Raw genomic sequence first — 25,947 nt, forward strand, 5'->3', positions numbered from 1 at the left:
TCTTCTAAACTCGGCCAATCCACACACAATGCTTCTTCTGTTTTTGATGTTAATTACGTTTTCGAGTAAACATTTGACTTGAAAGAATTTAAAATTCTGTAGATTAGGTAGCTATATATCTACTTCCTTTATATTTAGCAAGTTAGATTTCTTCACTTCAAAGAGTTATAAAAATATAATCGAAAGTTATAGGTCATAAAAATATTAATAAATATTGATGAAATGTTGAGATACATATCCATTTATATAAGCAATTTTATATAAACGCTTATTATATGCACGTACCTAATGAGATTTAGGTATTAACAAAGCCTTTTTGGTATTGTTCATATTGGCATGGGATCTTTTTAAATTTGGATTATTTATTTGACATCACAATATTACCATACCACGATTATGATGTATTCATCATTATCTGATTAAATCTGTACTGATATTTTTCAAACTAACACTAGATGTTTTTGGTATGTTAATATTAAAACTATGTCTTTATATATTAAAAACTAAATCTTATTAGGTCCCACTATCTTTTTATCGAATATTGTCGGCATGTAAGGGCCTATTAAGGTTTGTATTCAAAACACCAGTCATGGACCCGTTCAATTAAATGCTCCCACAAGTATCGTTACATCTTTGGTTGAAAAAATCTTTGTATCGTTCAAAACTATAATACTTTTGTTCCTTTTGCAGCTATCAAGTATTACTTGCGTCGATTTTTTATGGAAATAAAATCGTGAATTTCTTTTTATCGACTTGTATCGCCGTCGAACGTAACTCATCTGATGTTAAGACAATGCTGATAGGCATCACTTGTGTGAGATCAAGAAGATTATAAAAATACGTGCGAGCCCTTATATTTTAAAAGTGTTTTTACTTTTGTATGTTGCAGTATAAGAGCAGTATTTTGTATTGAGAGTTCAATGAGGGGTATTAAAATGTCTAAATGTCTTTTATAGCGAAGGTTTAGAGATATATATGTGGATGTAATGGGATAAGCAAGTATAAAGTAGTCATGTCAAAGTCGTGGCCGCACATACACCGTCCCACCAATTAACGTAGCTTCAAAAGTAGTATGTTCAAATGGTGTAGTGGAGCTAGCGGCGGCTTTTTAATCTTCAGTAAAACGTCAGATACCCTTATTTCAATAAGTAACTAACATGGTGTCAGTATACATATAAAGATCAATAATCTTCATGAATTCGAAAGCGACCTTATAGTGTATTCAAGAATTATATTATTATAATTATATAATAATACAGATAATGTCAAATTACTAGGTGTTATGTCAATTACTAAGATACTCTGATGTCTATGGAAGGTCCCCATTAATCATTAGGTGGACTGTAATCTGTTTGAACAAATCTATAATATACGTGTTAGGTAGATATAGTAATTTCACAATATATTTATTTAAATCTATTTTTATAAATGCATTTTCCGTTAATGTGGCTTAAGTTGTAAGATTCAATTAGCAAGCATCCAATAATTGGAGATCTGTTGTTGTTTTATATTTATGTCTGAATGGAAGATAACAAAAGACACATCGCTCTACAAGCGGGCCGCAACGCATCGAGAGCCAAGAGAAAAAACTACGACAATCCTTTGGACAAGCGAAGTATTCGCGCCGACCACAACAAGAACAAATTGAGCGCGAACTATTGTGCGGTACGATTTGCCGAGATAAACTCCCGTGTCGAGGAGCGCGGGCGCCGAGTGTCCGCCCGCCGCCGGACGTCCGCGCCTAACGCCACCACACCACGGCCACTAGCGATCTTCCAAAATGCTGTTGCTTCATTGCTGGCTAGCTGGTTGCCGTTGATAGTGCTATGGTTTAGAGACAGCAATGTATATATCGTTAAATGGTGTGGTTACAACTGTGGCCCATGTTTAGCTTCTGCGGTGGTGCGAGCGGGACGCGTCGGTGTTATAAGGAGGGGTCCCGGGCAGCGCGCGCTCAGTGTGCCCGTGTGTCCCGTGTTGCGTGAGCGCAGTCCTGTGTGTGGACATAATAGGCACTTGTCCACAAAAAGCAGCTAAAGCCAGCAATATGCAGATCGTTCTGGCCACTTGTCTCTTGCTGTTCGCAGCTGCCCTTGGGCCCTCGGCAGGTAAGCGACACCATTACTATTCAAATCCATTTAATCCCAACTTATCATAAGTCTCTATCATAGAGAGCATCAATAAATTGCTAAATATGTCATTCTAAAACGTTTAAGAGAATAATGAAGTGTATCTACATGAAATAAATAACATTTAAAATTTTTTATTTGTTCTACTTTTCTCAAAAATTGTATACATGCATATAATTAGTGCTACGTCTAATTAGATGTAGCATAGGAATGACGTAATATTTAAACTGTCATATTTATTGAAGTTGTAGTGCGTTGTTGATTTAATAATTTTTATTAATAGTCTCTGGTGGGTACTATTATCCCCATTAGTAGACTACATCGGCTTACTACTGACACGCTGGCCTGGCGGCTTTGATATTATGTTTTATTTCAATAAATTACAATATAATTGAGTACAAAAAAAGGTAAAAATTAATAATAATTTTTATATCAAATTATCTTACACTTATTAGTGACCTTTATGTCATCTTTCATCCACTAGAATATAGGATCAACTTTACAATTTCATAGTGGTTCACAGATTCAATAATACAGGTGGTTTAAATTTACCGGGGTTTATTTAATATCTTAGAACATTTTTATATAATCTCTACCGTTAGGTTTATTTATTTACAATTTATTGCACCTTTTATAAAAGTAATAAATACAGTAAATTTTAATGAGAAGTGATGCCTTATTGTTATTATTTTTTCTTTAATTCTATATAGTAATAATAATTTGATCTTTTTAATTTATAAGTTTCATAAACTGTATGAAACTTAGAAATGTAAGTACCGACTTATTATTTCTCAATTGAAATTTTTCTATATAGAAGAATAACAATTTAGAAAAGATATTATGAGATAATGATATTATAGAAGAAACTAAATAGAATACATGAAATATTTATAGTACGACTGTACGTTAATTTAGGTATATTTATACGTATATTTATAGATACTCCATATATTATAAAACATAGTCAATAAGAAACGTAAACATTAAAAATTTAATTGAACAAGTATAATTAGTCGTGAGAAAGTCAAGAGACCGACTGCAAAATAAGTTTTTACATTTACATTTTATGACCTTTATACTTATTTTATATCGCAATTGCCAACAGCATTTTATAATCAAAAAGAATCGAATAACTCCCAATTTATAAAAAAAAATAGCCATTTAAGTTGTAACTTGTAGTTGTAACACCGCTGTAGCGGTGATACATACATACTTATTTGCACCTGAAATATATAACTCCCTTTTTTTGGCAATCGGGTATAATTAAATTGTGTACTACAAAAAACCGACTTCAACTGTGGCCAAACCAGTTATTTCAATTTTAAAACTAAACAACTGATACGATTTTCATAAAATTTCTATGAGACCAATCAGTAAGCATATTATTTTAGATAAAAAAGAGTTTTCCAAATCGGTTTACAACTGACGAAGTTATGACGTAACAAACAAAAAAAAAAAGAAATATTTTTATAAGAAATAATTTTGAGTCGACTGAAAAAGAAGAAGGCACTCTGTAGTACAAAATATTTTGTAAAGCTCATCCAAGCGGTTTATAATAGGAGAAGTAAAAAGAAAAATAGACAGAGACAATTCTGTGCAGCAATTATGAAATAACATTGTACGGTATCTGATGAGTTTGGTTTTAGTAATAGCTCTTATTGCTTACCGGGAAGGATTATGTCAACCGCAAATAACTTGGTAGCAGTAAGGTGGCTGTTGCGACCTACGGGTCTTCGACCTTCATTGTTCAGCTTTCATTAGAGTACAATGGTTGGCCATAGGCCCTTTTAAATAACTTAAACAACATTTTTGAACGTGGATATATATTGAACTAGTTGTTGCCCCCGGCTTTGCATGCGTAGTATCGTTTTTCCTCTTTTAATTGAAATTTTCAAAAAATCTTTTATAGATGATGGCTACATTATAAAATAAATCTGTGTTCCAAATTTTAGTTTACTAGATTTAGTAGTTTTGGCTATGCATTGATATTCAGTCAGGACAAACAAATTTTATTAGTATAGATGTATAATTCCAGGTGACAAGATTTAGTTTGAGTAGTTCAATATTTTTTTAATAGAAGACAATACAAACAAAAAAAGGAGAAGAACTACGATATGTAGTAGCATAATATAATATTAAAATATAATAAAAATCCATGATCAGTAATTTATATGTATAATATATATTATATTATGAACGGGAAAATTAGTAAGGATAGATGATAAAATAGTTTGTTACTCTTTGCTTATTTTTTACATAATGGAATTAAATGATATTTGGTCTACGGGTAGGTTATTTTATATATTTATTGATAAACGCGGGCAAACTCGTGGGATACAGTTAGTATATATATAAACGGGTAGATTGTTTAGAGCTTGAAATTATATTTGTCTTTTACAAAGATGTTAACTACAAAGTACAATAATGGTTGTAACACGATCGTTAAGCTACACGCAATGAAAGTTTTACGCTATAAAGTTTCTATAATTCCTTACAAGTAATACGTAATATCAACAAAGCTCGTGATACGAAAGAAAGCTGCAGCATAAAGCGAAACACGGGAGGTCACTTTAGGTGCAGTTTTGTTGACTCAAGTGCAACTCGAATGACAAAGGTACTCAGATATACAATATACTGTGTCTTGTAGGTTCAAAACGAAATTTTACATATTAAGTATCTATAATTATTTTTAATACTTATTTAAAATTCTAAATTCGATTTTTAAAAATTATTAAGTTAACTAAATAAAAAGCGTGGAAAGAGAGTATGTGCATAATGTATTTATATTATTGATATTTTAAATAAGAATAATCGTTATTATATATACATATATACTCGTAATTAAAGTTTTACATTTTAATTAAATAAAAAAATAAAGTAGAAATTTTTATTCGACGACAATTTTTATGTTATTGTTATGTGTAAATACATATAAGTGTTCTCACTTGTAAAGATGAAAAGGCCATCATTATACGTATAAAATGTAATAAAAAATAGCTATTAATACATGGTTATCGTTGTTGCATGATCACCTTCGTTCTTGTTAAATATTTTATTTGCAATGTCAATGACACCGGCGGAGGTTGTATTTATTGGGTTGGCGCGGATTACTTCGAACATCTTCGCTTCGAGTCTGTGAGAAAACGATTTATACCAATCAACATCACAGCCATGATTGTGTTAATGAGCCGTGTCCGTGGTTATCGGACAGGTTATCGACAGCTCTGCAAAAACTATAGAACGGAAGTCGGTCGCTATAAAAAAAGTGAGGGGTGTGGGGAGCAACAGGTGCGCGGTTCATCGCTCTTCGGGTAGCCTCCGCGCCATGGTAGCTCCCATAGGATACTATAATTACCTATTCGTGAGCAACATACTTCGTAGCGTTCAAGTTTTACAGTTACCGCTAGTCATATCAGAGTCATAAGCGAGATACCTAGATAGGCTTCCGTCAAAATTATGTGAATTACAATAATAACGGTGAAATTCTGGGAATTTAGTTAGAGATTTCTTTTTTATATCTCATATATGCAAAATAAACTTCAATTCAGTTGCATTGGCTATTAAAAATAATTTCATATTTTAATTTAAATCAAAACAATTGCGCGAAAACGTTGTTTTTTATTATTGTTGTATGGGTATTTAAGGAGAACTCGTTGTAACCTACTGCTTAATACATATATAGGCAAAAAGTAGCTTTGTCTTCTATATCAAATATGTATTAGGTACCTATATGGAAAATTTCATAAACATTGGTTGTATAGAAAATATAATTTTCAAACAAAAAATATAAATTATATTTACAGCATTATTATAGAAATACCTCTTAAAAATACAGGTTATATATAAGTATACTAAATCCTAAGGTACAGGGTATCAGTATTCGCAAAGATCTTATGCTAATCTCGTCCTTAGCAGTTAATTAAATGAGATTGTATCGAATCATTATCAGGATGCACATATAACACAGTTTAATAAAGTTTACAATTAATATTTGCTTATATTTCCAGACAGATCGTCTCGATATTAAGTCTATAAAACATAATTATTGTACAAACAGACAATAAAATTGTTTTTTTATTGCATTGCGAAAATTGAATAAGTTCATAAAGTATATATTTTTAATAAGAAAAAAAAAATATTATTTCTTATTGAGAGTAACGATAACATGCTCATTTCAATAATTTGAGTACATGTCAATAACAGCAACGTTATGATTTTTAACAGCTTCATAATTTTAACTATTCCATACTTAGTCATATAGCCATTAGTGGTATACATTATAAAAACCACTAATACTATAAATTATTTTTTTATGGTAGGTTACTTTTTTATGTTTGTATATATAGAGGTCCCTTATATGGAGCAGTATTTAAGACATTTTTTTTAGAATTGAGCTTCGAAAAAAGTAAAGTTTTAAAAAACGTATAAATAACATTGAATTTCTAAGAAATATTAAGATAAGGAGTGAAATAATAAAAGTGATGAGAGATAAGAAAAAGATGCAAGATAATTATCTGATTGAGAAAACGTGTTCAGATACAAAACGGGGTAAATACAAGTACTTACAAATATTTACAATATAATTAAAATGAGATTAATTTTATGATATTAGTTGCATAAATAGTTTTTTTTTTATTTTAACATCTGACAATAATAGAGACATGGAACGGTTGACAGATTTAAATTACTAGATTAGCAATATAAATTTGGCCTTATTAAAGATTCGGACATACTCGTATCGTTCCGATAAAAATTGTTAAATGCATGAACGTATAGTTTGTTTTTAATTGACATGTCTGAATTGGCAACTTGAAAAAGATTGTACATGGAAATGAAATATGGAGTGTATAGTTTTTTCATAGTCCCTCATTTGAATTCTACTTACCATCTGAATTTACACTATATGTACATATTTACTCACACCCCCATTGTGCCATTTCAATTATGTAAGATTTCATCTCTCGTCCTCTAATAATCTCTGGGTATTCTACTGCCCCCTAAAAGTCTCGAACGCCCACAAGAGGGTGATCACCTACGTTGAGAACCTATGATAAAGATAGATTATAATTTACTAACTGATCTGTTCTCGTTTTTCTTCTAAGGCGTGGGACGTAGAGAAAACTTTTGTTGATGACAGAAGGCGGTGACACAAAAACTCATTGTTCCGGTATGTTGTCACAACATTAACCTATGTTAGATTACAGTAACTACGTTTGCTACACACGACTTTGTGTTTATAAACTTAGCTGTATGCGTAATTATAAATTTGTAAATTGTATTATTTTGGTTTTTATTTTTATTAGAATAAAAAAATACATGCTACGTTTTACCCATTGCGATAACTATGAAAATTGTACTACACGTAAATATGTATTTGAATTTACTTATACTGTATGGAGAATATAATTAAATACTATAATTGGTTATTGGAAAATTTACTAGTATAAGAATGAATGAGATTCTGTAGGTTATTACTAGACACTTGTCAAGAAGCGATTTAATTATAATGTCGAGCATAAACTTTTTTCAGACACGACATCTTGCATTTAAGTTCTCAAAGCTACACCCACTGTCTGGGCTAAATAAAATATACAATATTTATTTAAGCTTGACATAACTTCAAATATGCAGTAAAAACAAATTCCAAAAAACCGTTTGTATATTATTATTAACTACATATTTCTTCGAAGTTCCCTATTATAGCAGGTCAATTCTAAAATGTAAGGAATAACACAAGGAATGTATTTGAAATTTGATACTACAGTTTTTAGGTGTGTTGTGTTCTCTTAAATCACATATTATATTGCTTCGTTAAAGCCACAGTTGGTTGAGTTAATATTAAACTTAGAGTAATGAATTATAATAACTTGTTTATCTATAATATAGCTATTATAGTACTTATCTAAGTTTTGACAAATCCATAGTGTGGTTATTTTTTTTTAAAGTTCACTACTAAATTAATAATTCCTTTTTTAAACGTGCATTAATAAGATTAAGATACATCAACGTATTAAACTACGTACCGTTCACAGATATAAGCTTAAACACTCCATCTGGGTGGTTGCACTTATTCAAATCTTCTAATAATAGGTTTGAAAATTTATGATGTAATTTTTTCTAATAAGATAGTGACGTTGCAGCGAGCGTACTAGATAAAAAGGAATTTTAATCGTATTAATTTCTATAAATTAGTAGATATAATATGATTTTCTTGATAATAATACTAGGAGGATATTAGATATGGATTCATTATTTATTTAAACTACTAATGTAAAATCAAATGTAGTAAGTAAGAGCACAACTTGAGAACGACTACAACAATTTTTTTTAATGTTCATAATAGTCTAAAAAGTTTTTAAAAAAGAAAAATTGATTTTGAATCTAGATGTAAGATCGTATCGGATAAGCTAGTTTATTTACTAAAAATAGAATTATAGACTGATAGTAAGTCGGTAATTCTTTGTATCTTTGTGGATGTTCTCATTCGTAAGAATATTATAAACTATCATTTTGCGAACATTTGTTTGTTTCGTTGACCAAACAGGATCAAGATCGGGTCGGCATCGGGTTTGATTACTAAAAATAGTCCGGTAGGTGCATTCCGTGGCGGACAGGGCGAAGGGGGGCAGAGTGCGCGCGCGCCGTCCTTGGGCCACGTCTTATGCGCTTCGTTCGTTCGCCATTATCTTTCGAACCCTTTTTTGCTTTTCCATAGCTATCCGACCGCGAACAATTCGATCGTTGTTCCCACGAACATAGTAATCAACAAGTTTCGACAGAAATACAAATTGCACATTTTTTACGCCACATTAACATAGAATAATTTGATGATCATCCTGCGGCTTTGGATTCCTGCGTGTCATTAGATCAAGTTAAAATACGACCGGAGCCCTTTGATATGGGCCGATCGCCGACAAATAGTTCAACGACTTCTGGACTATTAAATTACAGGCACGTAAATAATGTTTGGATGTTTTATCGATGTGAGCCGGGACTGCAAGTCTCAGGTCGATACTGTCGGGGAAAAAAACTAAAGGGTAAAGTGGTTGTGAACATGTCGACTTGTCGACCGTGTATAGTTCACGTGAGAAACGTGCTCGGCCAGGGGCGGGCGGGTGCGCTATTCAACCGACTGGTTTGCGTTATGTAATGCATAGGATTGCGCGCGCGCACAAGTGCAGATATGCACTTGTGCGTTCTAGTGAAGTTGGTGAAGGTGGCGCTAGATTGTGATGTATATACGATACCAGCAATTTGTAATATCTAATTTTTAATAGTAAGCACTTCGTATTAAATCATCTTTATAAATTACATGTGCATAATGGTTTGCGCAAGTGGCTACAAATGTGTTTATTACAAAACTGGTTGACTGGAGATGGGCATAATTCACTTGCTCATAAATTTTAAAATATAAAGTAGTAGATCTCAGCGTAATATGATACTATGAAGTTGTCAGAATGTAGGTTCGTAGAATTTTGTCCTTTTCTGTTAGGAACGTTGTTAAATATTTAATGCGCCATAATTCTTTCTGAGGATAGCATTTTATATGATTAATGGATATAATTTTATTATATATTGAAATCTTTATTACTATTAGTAAATAGCAGGTAGTAAGTATAATGAATGTTCAGTACACCACTATTTATATAAGAGGTACTTTAAATGAAATAAATTATTACGAATATAAGATAAAAATATTTAATAAAAATTGTCTAATAACAATAATAATCGCAAATTTTTTATTGCATTATAACAATCTCATAATTTAAAGTAATGTAAAGCTAATATAAGGTAATTTTACCCAGTACTACCCTATTATGAAATTACAGTCGTTAGGATATTTTTTACAAATGTATTCGTATCTGTTTATTATGAAATATTTACTCAACTGATGAAATCACTGGAGCGTTTGTAATTGTTATAAAAAGAACTGCAAATTAATTTCAGTGTAAGTATTTATTTTAATATAGGAAACCTGTATTGTAGGTGTTTTTAGTACTGATCTGGGGATAATTACACTTTGTAACTACGTGATAATTACAAGGTGGTTGCATTAACTTGTTTTTCATCGAATATCTCTATTACCATAGGCCCTTATCTGTACCATAGTAATGCTGGTAATTGCGCTAATTTTAATTGCTAATGAACGTTATTGAAAGGGGAGAGCAATAAATAATAGGCGATACCACGTAACAAATGTCAGTCGGGATTTATGTACTAGTATGTACATTAAAATATCAAAATTAATTCCACACATATTTCGTTATCAAAATAATATTACCTATACTCTTTAGAATGGAAATTGGGAATATAATAATAATGCAACTAAAAACAATTATTTTGTGAACGTACTAAAGCTTCTAACATATCTTTCTGATTATGATTAGCCATAGATAAAGTTGGCGCCCACCGTGGGGCCACAATATAAGGAATTTACACCTTTAGATCTATTATAGCTGAAGGTGCATACCAATGCGTGCTACCACATGATAATATATCTTTCTGACAACTTACAAAATCTAGAGGACAGTATAAGTGGCAAACGGTCCCATTATTAAATATTTATGTTTTAGGTTCGGTCACATTCTTTTAAAATATTATTTTATTATTTCTATTGTCCATTCTTTAATTTATTTCTATTACGTGTTTTATGGAAATTAGATTACGTAGTAAATAAATGAATAATATTCAATATGCGTGTTGCAATAGACATTTGTAATAAACTTGGAGGCGTACTCTGTATGCAGGGAAGATGTGGCTGGCAATATTGAATAACTTCCGACAATCGTCAATTGATTGACTGATGTATCCGAACTTGACGACGTATGTTGCATTAATACTTAGACATATAATAAATTACCTGTGTTGTTATTATTTAATTTATGACAAGCGCCGTTCTTTGAAATATAGTTTTGAAGTTAGTATTATTTATTGATTGTTTAATACTTTATCTTCTTATTTAATTTTTAAAATTTTACATCTGTATTTGGAGGGCGGGGGGGGGGGGGATTAATATGATAACGACTTATTGCTGACGGGGAGATGTAAGTATTTTATTATACTATTTTAATCTCGAAATTTTATTCGCTAATCACATTATAATTTTACGTGGTATTAAAGTATAAACTCTTGTATTAATAAATTTTAAATATTATTTCAAGATTTTATACTTTCTAATACATACACTGCTTCTTAATCTGTCATTTTTAAAACTATATAAACATGCTAATTATATAATCAATCTACAATCCTTTAGCACTAGGTTAGAAAAGATATTAGTCATTGCACTTTCGAAATTTAAAATGCAATCAAATTTGTTTAATAATTAATAGTAATGCATTGTGTTCAAAAGCTGAACAGCAAAGGCACATTGCAATTGGGTCCGACCAAGTATAGGAGTATGAGGTTCGTGCTTGACATTCGCGGACGATTTTGGACAGCGGCCCGTTATTGTGGTGCGTCCGGTGGATCAGCGCCCGGATGAATATACCATTACTTCACTATTACTTAGCCACGCAGTGCCGAAGTACATAAGTATTATATTTTGATTTATTAATCACTTTAACGACTATAGATATCTTGAAAGTCAAGTTATTAGTTTTATCATGATTTTATCTTACATTTCAAATTCAATGTCTTAATGTTTAATAAAACAAATTCTTTTCCTGCCACTTTTTTATGATGTCACTTCATTTTGTTCTTTTGCGATCTTAGAGATGACTTCGAAACTGGTTGAGCATTCTCGAATAATGTAGAATGTAATTCTGGTTAATGTTTTTACAATAAAATATAATATGTACTTATAAAACGATAACATGGTAGACAATTTTAAAAATTGCTTTATTTATGAGCATATAACATATTTTAGTATAAATTCTGTACACACTTATTGTAGTATGATATAATTATTAATAAAATTCCAATGGCAGTTGCGATATTATATTTATTTTATATTGGGGTAAAATACAGACAAGACCAACAGCGGTTAAGCAACAAATTTACGTATTTGTTTCTATTACAAAGTTTATTATTAGTTGTAGAAGAACGATTAATTTATTAACACACGCGGAATGATTTCTTATGCCAGACATTGACTTGAATGTCACATCTATGAAATCTCCACAATAAGTATACACCTATGTATGATAAGATGTATGCAGGGAAATGGCATCACGTTTCTTTAAAAGTGATATATTTATTAGAGGCCGTGGTATTTGGGAAACTATCATGAATATGTCCAAGTTTAAATCAAAATCGTATGCTAAAACGCGTTTATACAGAAATCCGATATGGAAAAGTAGAGTTACTGACTATTCATATTATAAATTAAATAAAACCTATTACGATGAAAATTTTAATATTTTGACAGTACGTACTTCTTTTGTGACTTTAACACCATGTGTGTGTTTCGTTCGGCCTCGAAATTTCAGACAGATTGTAATTGTAGGTAGGCTGGTCGCGGGTCGGGAGTGTCGATACCGTCGGCGCGGGATGCTCGGCATCAGCATTCGGCGCGCGCACATGAGTCACGCGACGTGACCCGCCTCCCCGACGCTCATTGTTCCCGCGTACACTCGCCTCGCTGTCATCCCGCACTTTCTAAACGACTAACGATCACCTTTCATGCCAATATATTGCTTCGTAATGTAATATTTCCATTGGAAGGACTTCAATAGTTCGTTTATAGCCGTCGTGAGAATCAACCGTTGCTTTATGAGCTATTTAGTTGATACTCGTATACAAGGAAAATAAAAAGTTCATTTCAAATTGTCATCATATCTTGAATATCAATATCGTATCTATTTTGAATTTAGGTAAACATACTAACATAATCTTCAGCCATACTTATATACTTATTAAAGACTAGCAGTATCCTACGGCTCCACCCGCGTGAATTAATATATAAAGTATTCTATGTGCTAAGTTAGAATATAACTTATCCAAGTAACAAATTTCATTTAAATCTGTTTTGTAGTTTTTGTTAAAAGAGTTATCAACATCCAATCATTCTCCTTACAAATTTTCACATTTATAATATTAGGACTTATATTGCCCCAAATAAATGTCTCGATTCGTTCACTTTCAATTCGTCTAATACATGACTTCCAGTTTCGAAGATTAGCTTTTGATTTTTATTGTCCGTTGCCGAAAATAATAAGCTTTCCTAATAGCGTTTCACAAGAAATAATTTTAATAATTACATTTATAATATTTAATAACTTTTACTCAATAAATAGTAGAGAAAGATAGTATTAGTATCAGTGACAAAATTTATTTTAGGGATATGGTAATTGGAACAATGAAAAAAAAAAGTTAAAAGCAAGCTATGGGAATAATGCGCGACATTGTGCATGCAAGAGAATACATTATGCATGAATTCCAATCGGTCTGGTTCCTTAATAGTATAGTAAAAGTTGTTGCAGAACTCGGCTTCATCTTCTTCGTAATACTACATGAATTTCAAATGACGATAGGACTTACAATGAACATTAATATAGTACTATTGATATTATATTTAGTTCTATTAGAGAACTAAGGCTGTATATACTATATATTAATACGTGAAGTAAATGTTTTGTACTCTGAAAATTGTGCGAACGGAGGAGTATAAAATTTGGCACATTTGTAGTTTATATAGAGAAGGCATGCAGAATGCTAATATTTGTTTTAAAATTATGTAGAAAAAATATATTAAATCAAATTACACACACTACCGTGTATTTTTGACACACACACGTATATATACTTTTTTGTTTATTGTTTCAAATTGAGAATAGATTAATATTGTTTGTCTTTAATATTATTTGTCTATAGTCTTACTATGGGGGACGTTTATATCCAGCAGTGGACGGATAATGGTTGAAAAGATGGTAGTCTTACTAAATGCCAAACATAACCATACTAAATTCATTTATTACAATATATATTATGATTGAATTTTGACCACTGCCAGATCAGCTAGTAAATATTATTCTATGTTTATTTTATTTTATAATAATATGAAGATTTATGGCTAGTTTGAGGAAATATTCGGTACAGTAGGTAGTCGAGGGCCAGTAATAAGTTTTCACAAATAGCAAGAATGTTAGCAGTTATCATTAGATGTCGGTACTGAAGATACTAAGAGCGATTTAGTTACATATTCCATTGGTTTATCTACAGATGTTCGGATAATTGGAAATAAATCAGTCACAGCTGTACTGCTGATGTGGCGTTTATCAATTCTAATTAATGAGTTCACAACTAGTATGCAAATTAGATCAGCACTGTACATTTACTCTGCGAATCATTTCTACCGGCGTCCGCCGCGACTCAGGATGCATTTAATTAGATACGTTTATTAATCGCCTCCGTCGTGGTTATAAAGTCTACCTGAGTCCAAAGACAGGATGTTAATCTTCATTTCCTTTGAGAATTGTTAGCTGATAATTCATTTATTTTTAATAAGCGGTTATTTACATTTATTGCAACGGAATAGACGTGACAGGCGCCTATGTTAATATCTTTTATTCAAACATTTGATCTACTCGTATTTAAAAACACCTATTTTTATATTACTGTAAAGTTTGACCTTAAGCTGAAATAAGAGAAGTTGTAAGGCTATGGCATATTATGGAGAGAGCAGATAGATATAGCAGTACGGAATATAGAAGATTACAGAACATATGATATATAATATTACATTAAAAGATAGAGTAAGAAACAGTGTGATTAGAGAGAAGTGTGGACTGAAAGACGATGTAGTGACAAAAATCGAAAAAGGAATGTTGCGTAGGTTTGGACATTTGGAGAGGATGGATGAAAGAAGAATTACCAAAGAGATTTATGGAGCAAGAATGAATGGAGATGTCGGTAGGGGCCGCCCTAGACGGATGTATGTTGACCAAATAGGCGACGTGCTGAAGAAGGGCCAAATTAAAAGTACCCGTAACCGGCGAGCATGTATGAAAAGATTGATGAATGTGGAAGAAGCGAAAGAGGTTTGTTTGAATCGAAGCATTTGGCGTTCCATTGTTTCTGCCTACCCTAATGGGAGACAGGCGTGACAGATATATATGTATGTATGTAGAACATATGACTTGATTATACCATAATCATTTTTTATCACTACTTAATACATAGGCACCGCGGCTTATGTATAAAAAACTTAAGTTTCAAGATATTATAAATAAGATAAGAAAATTATCATCTATGTACATTTGTCATTTCGCACATTTTTGTATTTACATAATTAAGCTATTCACTATGCTAGACCGTTTGATGAACAAATTAAATATAATATATAATAATGAAGATGAAAAAAATGTTGATACGTGCAGAAAAAAAATTATACCCATTTATTATTGAATTATGTTCGTTTCTTCGTCAAATAAGTCAGTAATAATATTTGTGGTAAACCGCAACGAGGTAGATACTGAATTTAATTAGGCATGTAAGCAAGAGCGGAGGTCTAACCGCAAACACTTGTATGTAATACATATCTTATTGTAATATGCCGCACTTTTAAAATATCATCTCGATTAAAAAAATAAAGCTGCGGTTTTAAGACATGCGAAGTTGCATGTTTAAAACCGCATTAACAGATTTGCAAAATTTATCCGAGCATTTTCATTTAATGTGAATATATTTTAATCAGTTATTGTCAATTTCAGTTTATATTTTTCCATCTAGAAGTTTAAGTACTTTCTATTGAGAAAGTACTTAAGTAAGCGTAACCATTGGGTTACGCTTGAAGCTGGGAAGATCTTGACGAAGTGAAATGAATTATTCGTGTTTCAATTTTCATAATAAATTAAATATATAATGTACGCGTAGTGCCAGGGCTATCCGTTAACGAAATTTTGAATATTTGATGTCTAACAGGTAAAGGAACAACGTCTATGGTCTTCTAATGTTGCAAGTACGAAAAAAATAGTGGTTTTTATTATAATTTTAATAATACCTGATCTTGAACACTAAAAGAAACTTTGTGTGAAAATAAATTCTGAGTGACGTAATAATTTTCAATTTTATATTTGCATGAAAAAATGAATTCTTACACAAGCTTAGATGTAGATATATTTATATCTACTTTGACTTATTTATTTTTTGCCCTTACCTATCATAATATACGAGGTCTGTCCGGAAAGTTCGTATAAAAGTGTTTTTTAAGCGCAGGACCCCTTCCTTATGTCCCTAACAATGCTTCAGTTCTGGTCTGACCGCCGTGCGGTGCGAACTGGCTATCTTAACGAAATATATCCGTTGAAGAGCAGCGCGTCGTAATATCTCTGATCGGCAAGAATGTCACGTGAAATTTTTGCCGATCTCAGAACAGTTTATGGGGATGATGCTGTGAAGGAACCAACCGTCCACAAGTGGCTAAAAAGATTCAGAGAGGGCCGAGAAAGAGTTCGATGTTCGGGGGATTGTCCATCAAGAATTCGTCCCTTTGATGGAAAATTCTACGTCGATTGCTCAGACGCCTCAAAGCTCGTGTGGCACGAGTTCGTCCAGAATTGGCGCGAGATGGATTCTTCACCACGACAATACCTCTCTTGTTGTCCATTCCATTACTGACCGTATTCGCCGGATTTGGCCCCGTGTGAAGTCTTGTTTGTCCCAAAAACAAAATTGGTACTTCGGGGGCGGCATTTGGGGGACATAAATGAGATAAAAAAAACGACGGGGCAGCTGAGAAACCTACAACCAGAGGACTTTCAAGGAGCCTTCTCACAGTGGAAACGGCGTTGGCACAAGTGCATTATGTCACAGGGGGAGTACTTTGAAGGGGATAAAATTGATTTACCTGAATAATTGTAACGTACTTTCCGGACAAACCTCGTATACCCGACTAATATGCCTGATAAGTCACGATGTTTGTTCACGTTAAGTTCTTACTTAAGCAATAGCTAAAGAAGAATACTTCTTTAGCTATTGCTTAAGAGATAAATAGATATTCACTACTGTTTCCTCCAAAAAATTACAGTAGTAAACTGTAACAAGACAGAACAGGATAGTAGTTATCCCGATAAAAGAAAACAGTCAGACAGTCAGCTAGTTGTTCTCTATGTTTAAATCACACCAATGATCGCGTAGACGATTTGATTATAATTTATGAACGAGATATAATAGAAGTTGATGTATGTGGTTTGAGTATCTTAAATTGTCCAACTGTTGTGGTGGTGATAATGTTTTAGGATAATTTAGAAGAATTTAAATAACAGATGATAGTGATCAATTTATCATATATATACTCGTATATTGATATTTCTGAAACGTCTTAAAACGATAAAACGCTTGGGATGAAAATGAAGCCCGTTTGATTGATTATGCAAGAGACGACGAGAAAAAGCAAGAATGTGGCCGTCTGAGCAATATGTCTTCTTAAATGGACGTTCCTGACAGATACTGTACGCCATCGGGCTTAAACGTTACTCTAGTCATATAATTTCCTCTATGTGAAAGTTTAATAGAAATAAGACTTTCCTGCAATTCTGCTTTGAATAATGCTCAAGTTAATGAAATTACTTCTACTTTGTTTACCTGTAGAATAATTAAAATAATAACTTTTTTTTTATTTAACAACAAGTTTATAGAAATAATAGTAAAATTTATAATATGATGATGAATCCTTATTTAATAAATTTCTCTTTGTTACAGCTCAAAGAATAACGACCATCCAGTTGGACGGAGTGCAATATTTCATCTCAAGAATGAATCCCTACAGTCCAGAGCTCAACTATTTCCTAGCTTATCAATATTGCAGGTATGACAACTTTTTCTTTAGCACGGCCCTTAGTCACTGCACACGACTGTTAGCTCTCGCAAGATATATTTCTCTGCATTTTCTCAGCGTCGTGATTCGCAATATTCTTATCTTCCGTGTCGTGTCGTGGTCCTGTTCAAATCCTGGCATAACTAAACTTGGGTCGGTGTTAACAAGCTCGCTTAGGTCCGACGCCCTGCAACTAGCCACCAGGAAGTAAACACCATACCAAGGGACATTTGCATTACCGTTAAGGGTTCTGGGAAATTTCTAGAACAATATGGAACGGTCAACTATTTCCGCGAGCCAATATGGCTGTTAAATATTATTACAAAGCACTTAGCCGATATAGATTTGTATAAGTAAGAAGGAAAACTATTTACGACCATGGAATAATCCAATGAAGCCCTCGAGTTATGGCTGTATTGAAATTGCCATCCATTGCATTCCCATACTAGGTTTAATTACTACGACGTATATTGGACTTGGTTGTTGATATTAAACATTCCTTTTCTCAGGTATATATTGAGTTATTTCATATATTGTTTATTTAAATTTGTAGATGGAAATTAGAAAAAGAAACATATATTTATTTTTAATTAATTTCTTTAGTTATATAAAGAAAAATAAGTATGTTTAATCTAGATTGAACCACGTGCACGTTCAAATTGCTACGAAAGGTCAGTCGCCTCATTGCTCGGTCACGATGTCCTTCTTCGTAGCGTCGCTGTCACGACCTATTTAGTATTTACTGTTGAAATTGTTGACGATGCGAATTTAACGTTATGTTTTTATTATCGAGTTCTAGATCTATTAGTTATAAATATTTTAAAAATATTAAGTAATTATTTTTACCTAATTATACTATTGTAAATTAAATAATAAATAACTTAATCATATGCCTTTTTAAGACAATTTGGCTATGTTTATTAGAATGTTTATGACTTAATTTAATTTCAATACGTATATCAGTATATCCTAAAATTTGTGATGCTAGAAAATTAGGTAGCTGAATTTCTCAATGGTCGACTTTGAAATCATAAGATAAAGCGGAAAATATAAATGTTTAAAAAGTAATTTTCTTAGCCGAAAATCAAACGGTAGAGCTGTAGAGTCGATAGTGTTATTTATAAAGATCAGATTCTGTAAAGTAAAATGAATATTTTTCAATAAAATATTGCTTCAAAAATTTAATGAAGCAGTTTTAGTTTTTATTAAAATTAGTCCGCAAACGCAAAACTTTTGCTATTGCTTGTGCTTTGTTCTTTTTTATTGGGCTATTCACAAAACAGTGCGTGTAAAATTCAGGCTGTAGGTAGAAAATATTAATAAACAAACTTGAATTGAATTATACACTCCCTCTTCTGCTAATTAAGGACATATCATAAGGAAATCTGTGAAAGAAAAGGCGAATTTGTCATTTCATATGACAGGCGTGGCGAGATGGGACGTAATGAGTGTGTTGATACGTAATGCGATATTTTTGATATCCGACAAAAAATTATAATAATGACAAGATATGAGAATTGTTAAATATGAATATTTCATCTATATAGTCATTTTAATACTCGCTATATATAATTATGTAATAAATTAGTAAATAACATGCTCTCCTAAGCTAATAATAAAGATTATGATTAGCTTGGGAGAGCATAAATAAGCATTGGAATTCAAATCAGTTATTTTTATTGTCTTTTTGATACCAAAATAATTGTTTCTTAAGAACGTGACAACGAGAAAATGGCTGAACTGATTTCAACCAAATTTTAAAATCGAGATTTTAATCCTAACATGGTAAATAGGCTATAGGTGAATAGTACCTACAAACCTGATTTTAATTGTCATAGTTTTGACGGGGATTGCACCAATATTTTGGCAATCCATTGTATAATTCGCGTAATTTATATTATAGAGGATTTTGTAAATGTTTACGAAAAAAATTCTAGATAGTTCAAGCTATAATCATTATCTTTTTATGAATTATGCTAAAGTCAATTAGTTATTATACGGATAAAATCGCGCTGCCACAGCTAGTTAACCAATAAAATTAACTCACTGTCAAAAACGATTATTCATCGCATACAATACACTGCATTTCCGTTACTTGGTCACTATATTAAGGTGGTTACTGTTTTCGTTCGTGTCGCAGCGTTAATGATGATCACGAAAAAACCTAACGGTATCGATGTGACGACAGATTCCGATCGCAAAAAATGTTTTTAATGATTCAGTTTGTGATTAAAAATAAATCACCGGAAGCAGCAGATACCATCAGACGTTAATGTATTTTGTGATAACTTGAATTTTATATGGCAGTCTTATAAAACAGTGACTCGCGAATGCTGATGACATTAACAAAAAGTATTGAGCTGTAGCACTTATGGCGTTAAAAGTATGCCCGTGATGCCTTAATGGGCTTTAAGCGAATGTTTTGCAGAATTTCATGATGTATTCACGCGGCCTGTAATTTATGATGTTTTAATTCATCGCAACAGACGAACCCGTCACGTGTTTCGCATTCTGATGGGGATTTTAAAGGAAATGAATCGACTGTACCAACACACTTACATGGAACTTAAAAGAGTTTTAAAGAGATTTCATCTGTGTAAAAATACGTAATGTGAATCAGATAAAGCGATGAATCGCTTAAGAGTAAAGTACCATCAAGATCTTACTAAAGTATTCATTTGATTATCACTATTTATAAATGAGATGCAAATTAATAGACAAGAATTTAGTAAAAAAAAAAAATTATAATATCAAATCTAATAACTACTGCAACTAATATAAAAAAAAAACCATAGCTACTTTTATTTTTCTATTCTACTAAACTAAACCAACGTCTTATTAGTTTCTCTCGAGAGGATTCTTTATTTTTTATAAGTACCTGCATAAGCTAATTACACCTTTTCTGTATAACAAGCCATAGTGGTTTTTATTACTAACATCGTCTCTGGAATTTAAATAGGGTGTTAAACTTAGTTTTTTAGAAAATGTTCAATAAAAAAGCATAAAGCTGATATTGTGTTTCTATTCTACAACTATACATCATTTCTCACGATTTTACAATAATTTTACATAGTCAATAAATTAGAACAGTGTGATGCCACATAAAATAGATATGTCAAGTTGTATCTCAGGACTTACTTAACCTAGGTACCAACTTATAAGGTAAAGGTACTCTTCTTAACCTATGTGTAAAACGCACTAATGTAAAAAGTAGTAATTATCCGTTCTAATATAATCTAAATATTAATTCTTACGTAATTCGATAGAAAACAGACGGACTGATAAATAGAATAATATTAATTGTCAATTTAAGGTTTCTTGTCGAATGTACAGGCTTTTTTATTTTTAATATATATATATATATATATATATATATATATATATATATATATATATATATATACTTAAGTTTTACACAATTACTCATTGGTTGATTACTAAATTACATTGTGTAACGAAATACCAAACCATTAACAATTAAGGACATAAATCAGAATATATGTAATTATAAAAATGTAGTTTTTATAATTGGCCTGAACAAAAATTAACCTCTGGATCACATTTACGCAAATCTTCACCTTTGCAGTGACAGTATAATTATTATGTGTATGACTTTTGGTAAATAAAGATATTAACTAGATAATCACACTTTATTAAGAATATATTCTCGTTAAAGTCAAGTGTATTTAAGTTATTAAAATATTTATTTGTTTAAAAATCATCAAGTTAAAGTCTTTATTCATAAAAGTTAATGGCGCCATTATTATTAAGGAAATACCTGTAATAACTTTAAATTGTTATTGTTATTACAAAATATAATAGCTACGCGATTAACGTAGAGGTTTTTAATCTCCCAAGAGTTTTCTGAACCCGCATGAGGAATGCAGTCTGGCTGCAACGTGGCCTATCTTTAGCGAATAAAATTGCCTCCCGATGAACTGGCTCTGCTGTATGGTACGAGTATCTATGGTAGCTAATAGCTGAATACGATTAGCCGGGTAGTTAAATCACGTATAAAGATCCGGTAGGACAGGTCTGTAACTGCCTACTGTCAAAGGATCGAGACGTTTCATATCGCGTATAAGTAATGCAAGTATTTTCAATTTTACTGTCAGCGACACCAAACTATAGGAGGTGAATATTGTAATGTTATAAAGGCGAAATGGTTCACTCAAGTCGCATAAATAACGTACAGTATCTAATGTTCGCATTTCGCCCACGGATATTGTAGTCCTCACTTGTACAGAGACATATCCTGCCCTTGAATAGACTTCGTATTTTATTTTTATTGGATATTACAGACATATGTACTTATATACTTTGTAGCTACGTAGATATAAAGTAAGCGTAGAGCTGTCCTACATTATATATTTTTTATATATACTAGTAAATGATTAATAGTTGCACACGAAATGTCCAACTATAAATAATAATTAAATTAAAAAAATAATTAAAAGATTTACATTTCGTTAATTGATTTATTATTTTATCAATCATATAGTCTCACTATCCTTATGTAAGTTCTTGCTTCTGTTTTATGTAAATTTTAAAACAAAGAAATGAAATGAAGCAGCGACTTCATTTAATTTCTCTTTGTTATCTATAAATATTATGTTAAAAAAAGTCATTTTTCTGAAGTTTAAATTGCTTTTATCTATTATTTCAGATCATTAGGCCTACAATTAGCATCATTTGAGACAAAAGAAAAAGCAGATTCAATAACGACATATCTAACTAATGCAGGTGAGAGGAGTTTTGATTGTTAAATACTTAGTTTTTATTTCATTTAAATAATAATCTGAATATATTTTAAGGCCGTAAATTAGCAGTACCTACCTATACTGACTATGCCCCGATTAAAAAACGTGCACTATTCAAAAGAGTTTGAATCAGCCTAACATCAAAGCTACATTAAGTTTAATTTTCAAAAATTCCCACAGGTGATGATTCACTTTTTCGATTATGATGAAATTTCATGTAGGGTTTAAGAACACAAAGTATACTATGAATTAAAGTAACTGAAATAATCAGTATTATCATTAATTTAAAAAAAATATTACCGACGTTTTAACAGAATGCGTTAACATGCAAACAGAGAGACAAGAAAAATTATTACTGTTATGCAATCACTATTATATTCATTAGAAAAATGACAATCCGCATCTAATATCCATTTATAAAAAATACACTATAAGCACTATTTGACGATATATAATATATTATTTTCAGGGTATAACAAATACGACTTCTGGACGTCAGGCAATAACCTCGGCACAGACATGTATCTGTGGATGAGTACGGGATTGCCCTTCAACGCGACCTTCAACTACATGAGAAGGTTGACTATGGATATGCCCAGTCAGCGCTCCGACGACAGTATCGACCCCTTGGATGTACCGCAGGGCAGCACGGCCCCTCAACGCACTGCTAGGCATGGGTATGTGTCATTTAATTATGAATAATATATTAATTTATATACTCGTAACCAGCATTAGTGTTTATCAAATTGAACAATTTTCCCTAAGGTTATTTTTTTTTTAATTTTTCGTATAAACCTCGCGGTCACTTGTTCTATTCAAGATTCATAAAATATTTTCGTTTTCTAGTTTATGTTTATATACCTTGGGAGGGTTGTCATATCTTTTCAATTGCAAAAAATAATTAGAAATTATCACATTTCGCATAAAAAAATCTCTTACAAAAAACTTAATTTTTATATGTAAAATACTTTCTTATTACTTGCTTATATCATTTATGAAACTTACACTAGATTTCATGTTGCTAGTTGATTTCAATATTCGATCAATAAATAGTCAACTAGTTATTTAGTCCGAACTTCTTTTAATTTATATTAGAATAATAATGAGATCTTCTTTTCAAATTTTTTCATTAAAAATTACTGAGGTAAATAAAGCATCCACATTATATGTAAGTAATTAAACACATATGTGGATCTTAATTATTAATCACGTATAAAGATATGTGTTGCATAAAAACTAGTCGGTATTCCAGAACGGAGCACGTGATGACAAACGGATGCGTCGCCCTCAAAGCGCCCACTTTCCACTGGGAGCCACAGCACTGCGGCGAGATCAAGGACTTCATCTGCGAGCAGACCCGTTGCTACTACTACAATTATGGCTCTATACCCGTATCCTCGGCGCAGGGGTAATATGCCAGGTGAGATGCCAGCCGTCTCCGGAGGCCCGCTCCCCGACTAGCCGCGCGCTCTCCCTTCATACACAGGCTCTTGGGCACATCGTTCTAATGTAATCTACCATATCTTAATTTTAGTACTTAGATTGACATACTATCATGTAGATAGATATAGACTGTGCTAACATCTAGTCCAAGTGTGTGCCTTGGTTCTTAAATGTATAAGCGCGCGGACCTGCGGGATAAGGCCTCTGCGCTAACCCAACCACCAAACAAGAGCCCTACACCCAGCAAGAAAACGTTCGGAATTTCACACTACTCCTTTTAAGAACTTAATGATTCAAAATTTACAAAAATTATTTGGTGGGTGGGTGAAGGGGGCTTTGCTTGGTATCTCTTGTTTCGATTTTGTTTCATATCATTTACTATGATTCCAAAATAAGTATCTGTTTTTCACTAACCGTATTAGTTTGTTTCCGGTCTTAGTTTATGTTTAATCACTCATTAAAATATAATTATTGTACGAAGCACCAGTTTTGTTATGTTGGAGTGTCATCTACGTCCATAGTGTCGTGCTCGTCTAATGTCATGTTAACAAAACTACTATTCTGAAAGAATTTTATTTTTGTTAATTGAGCTCGATATTGGATTGATTATAAAAGTTCGTCGATGACCCTCCTATTTTGGTCAGCAGGAAGCCTCTTTCGCTGACGACCACGACTACCGCGCACCCGCTCACATCATCGTCTCCGCCGCCACCGCGCTCCGAGCACTTGCCAACCCACTTCACCCTGAACGACCTCATCGGCAAGCTGCGGCCTTCCTCTCTTGACGGCCTTCAGTCCCCGCATCTCAAGACAAGTGCGTTGCTCAAATCCCCACCGCAAATCGACTCCCATTATTCACGAGCAGCCGATGCCCATGCGCATGACCATGAGCAGGAAGAAAAAGAAGAGCCAACTCAGGGACCCTACGCGGAGGACGAGGGCATGGTTGGTGACGACCCGGCAGCGTATTTGGGCCAAGAGGTTCACGACGCGCCCGCCGATGATATCCCGTCGACCGCCGAGCCGGACGCCACAGAGCACTCCGTCCACGCCAGCGGCATGCTGGCACCCCCCGCCTACTAGCGTCCGACTTAGCGCTCTCATTAGGGTATACATTTCATAATAATTAGAACTGAATCTACCAAAAGTATTATTTTCATTATCTAGAATTATTATTATCTAGAAGCATACAAAGCGAGTCTTAAGGTGCTTTAACGATTGGAGCTAGCGTGTAATGGGTGCATTTTATGTCTTGGTTAATTGATTTATTATTCTCTTGAGATTTCTAAAATCATGAGTTGCATCGAGTAATTTATGATCAATTATGGTGATTTCGAAGGTTTCTAGGGCAATGACAAATGAAGGTGCTGGTGACTCGCCCGACGCGACTCGCCTCCGTCTTCGGAAGTATTGAATATCACAAAACGAGTATTCCACGAAATATATAGGTACCTAAACGTCGATAAGGCAATTAAGTAAGCGTGTCAGATCTCTGGTGTTTTTATTAAACCGTAAAATGTATTAATTTAATTTAAGAAAATTATGCGGATATTAATATTTCAGGACATATCATTCGTATAGTGGTATAAGATAGTGTTTATAAACGTGACGTACCTAGTTAAGTATATTAAGTTGAAACTCAAGAATTTAAAGAATAGTGATGTAGCGAAGTTAATAAAGTTTAAACTTTTTAAGAAAAATGTCTTTCATTTCGTATCAACTATAACGGCACAAATTGTTTATTTACTATTTATTTTTGTAATGTTCGTATAACACTAAATCTCCTAGTAAATTTTTGATTATTCACAAGTGTATAAATATAAAATTGAGGTTTCATATAACCAAATATATGATAATA

At 32.5% G+C, this 25,947-nt stretch overlaps 2 protein-coding genes across 11 annotated transcripts in view; one reads left to right on the forward strand and one right to left on the reverse strand.

The window, feature by feature from the left end:
* LOC113518222 (cytosolic carboxypeptidase 1-like) overlaps nucleotides 1-25,947 on the reverse strand; it is a 73,626-nt gene that overhangs the window by 14,624 nt on the left and 33,055 nt on the right. The gene's annotated exons all lie outside the window — the stretch shown is intronic.
* Nucleotides 1,941-25,789, forward strand: LOC113518224 (uncharacterized). 4 transcript variants are annotated; one of them, XM_031913099.2, is made up of 6 exons: nucleotides 1,941-2,108; nucleotides 17,772-17,877; nucleotides 22,553-22,629; nucleotides 23,116-23,323; nucleotides 23,887-24,054; nucleotides 24,737-25,789. In XM_031913099.2, the coding sequence occupies exons 1-6, from the start codon at nucleotides 2,048-2,050 to the stop codon at nucleotides 25,170-25,172; spliced, it is 1,056 nt and encodes a 351-aa protein (XP_031768959.1). In that variant the 5' UTR covers nucleotides 1,941-2,047; the 3' UTR covers nucleotides 25,173-25,789. The 4 variants fall into 4 exon arrangements, with proteins under 4 accessions (XP_031768959.1, XP_026758833.1, XP_026758834.1 ...); XM_026903032.3 differs by having other exon boundaries at nucleotides 23,899-24,054; XM_026903033.3 differs by having other exon boundaries at nucleotides 23,887-24,066; nucleotides 24,737-24,874.

This window comes from Galleria mellonella, unplaced genomic scaffold (genome assembly GCF_026898425.1).
Source record: "Galleria mellonella isolate WM207_F2 unplaced genomic scaffold, CSIRO_AGI_GalMel_v1 utg132, whole genome shotgun sequence".
NCBI lineage: Eukaryota > Metazoa > Arthropoda > Insecta > Lepidoptera > Pyralidae > Galleria > Galleria mellonella.

Coding starts and splice junctions, on each gene's coding strand:
- LOC113518224 (XM_031913099.2), top strand. CDS start 2,048: ATGCAGATCGTTCTGGCCACTTGTCTCTTGCTGTTCGCAGCTGCCCTT. Junction 17,878..22,552: donor CTAGCTTATCAATATTGCAG/GTATGACAACTT, acceptor CTATTATTTCAG/ATCATTAGGCCTACAATTAG. Junction 23,324..23,886: donor CAACGCACTGCTAGGCATGG/GTATGTGTCATT, acceptor CATAAAAACTAG/TCGGTATTCCAGAACGGAGC.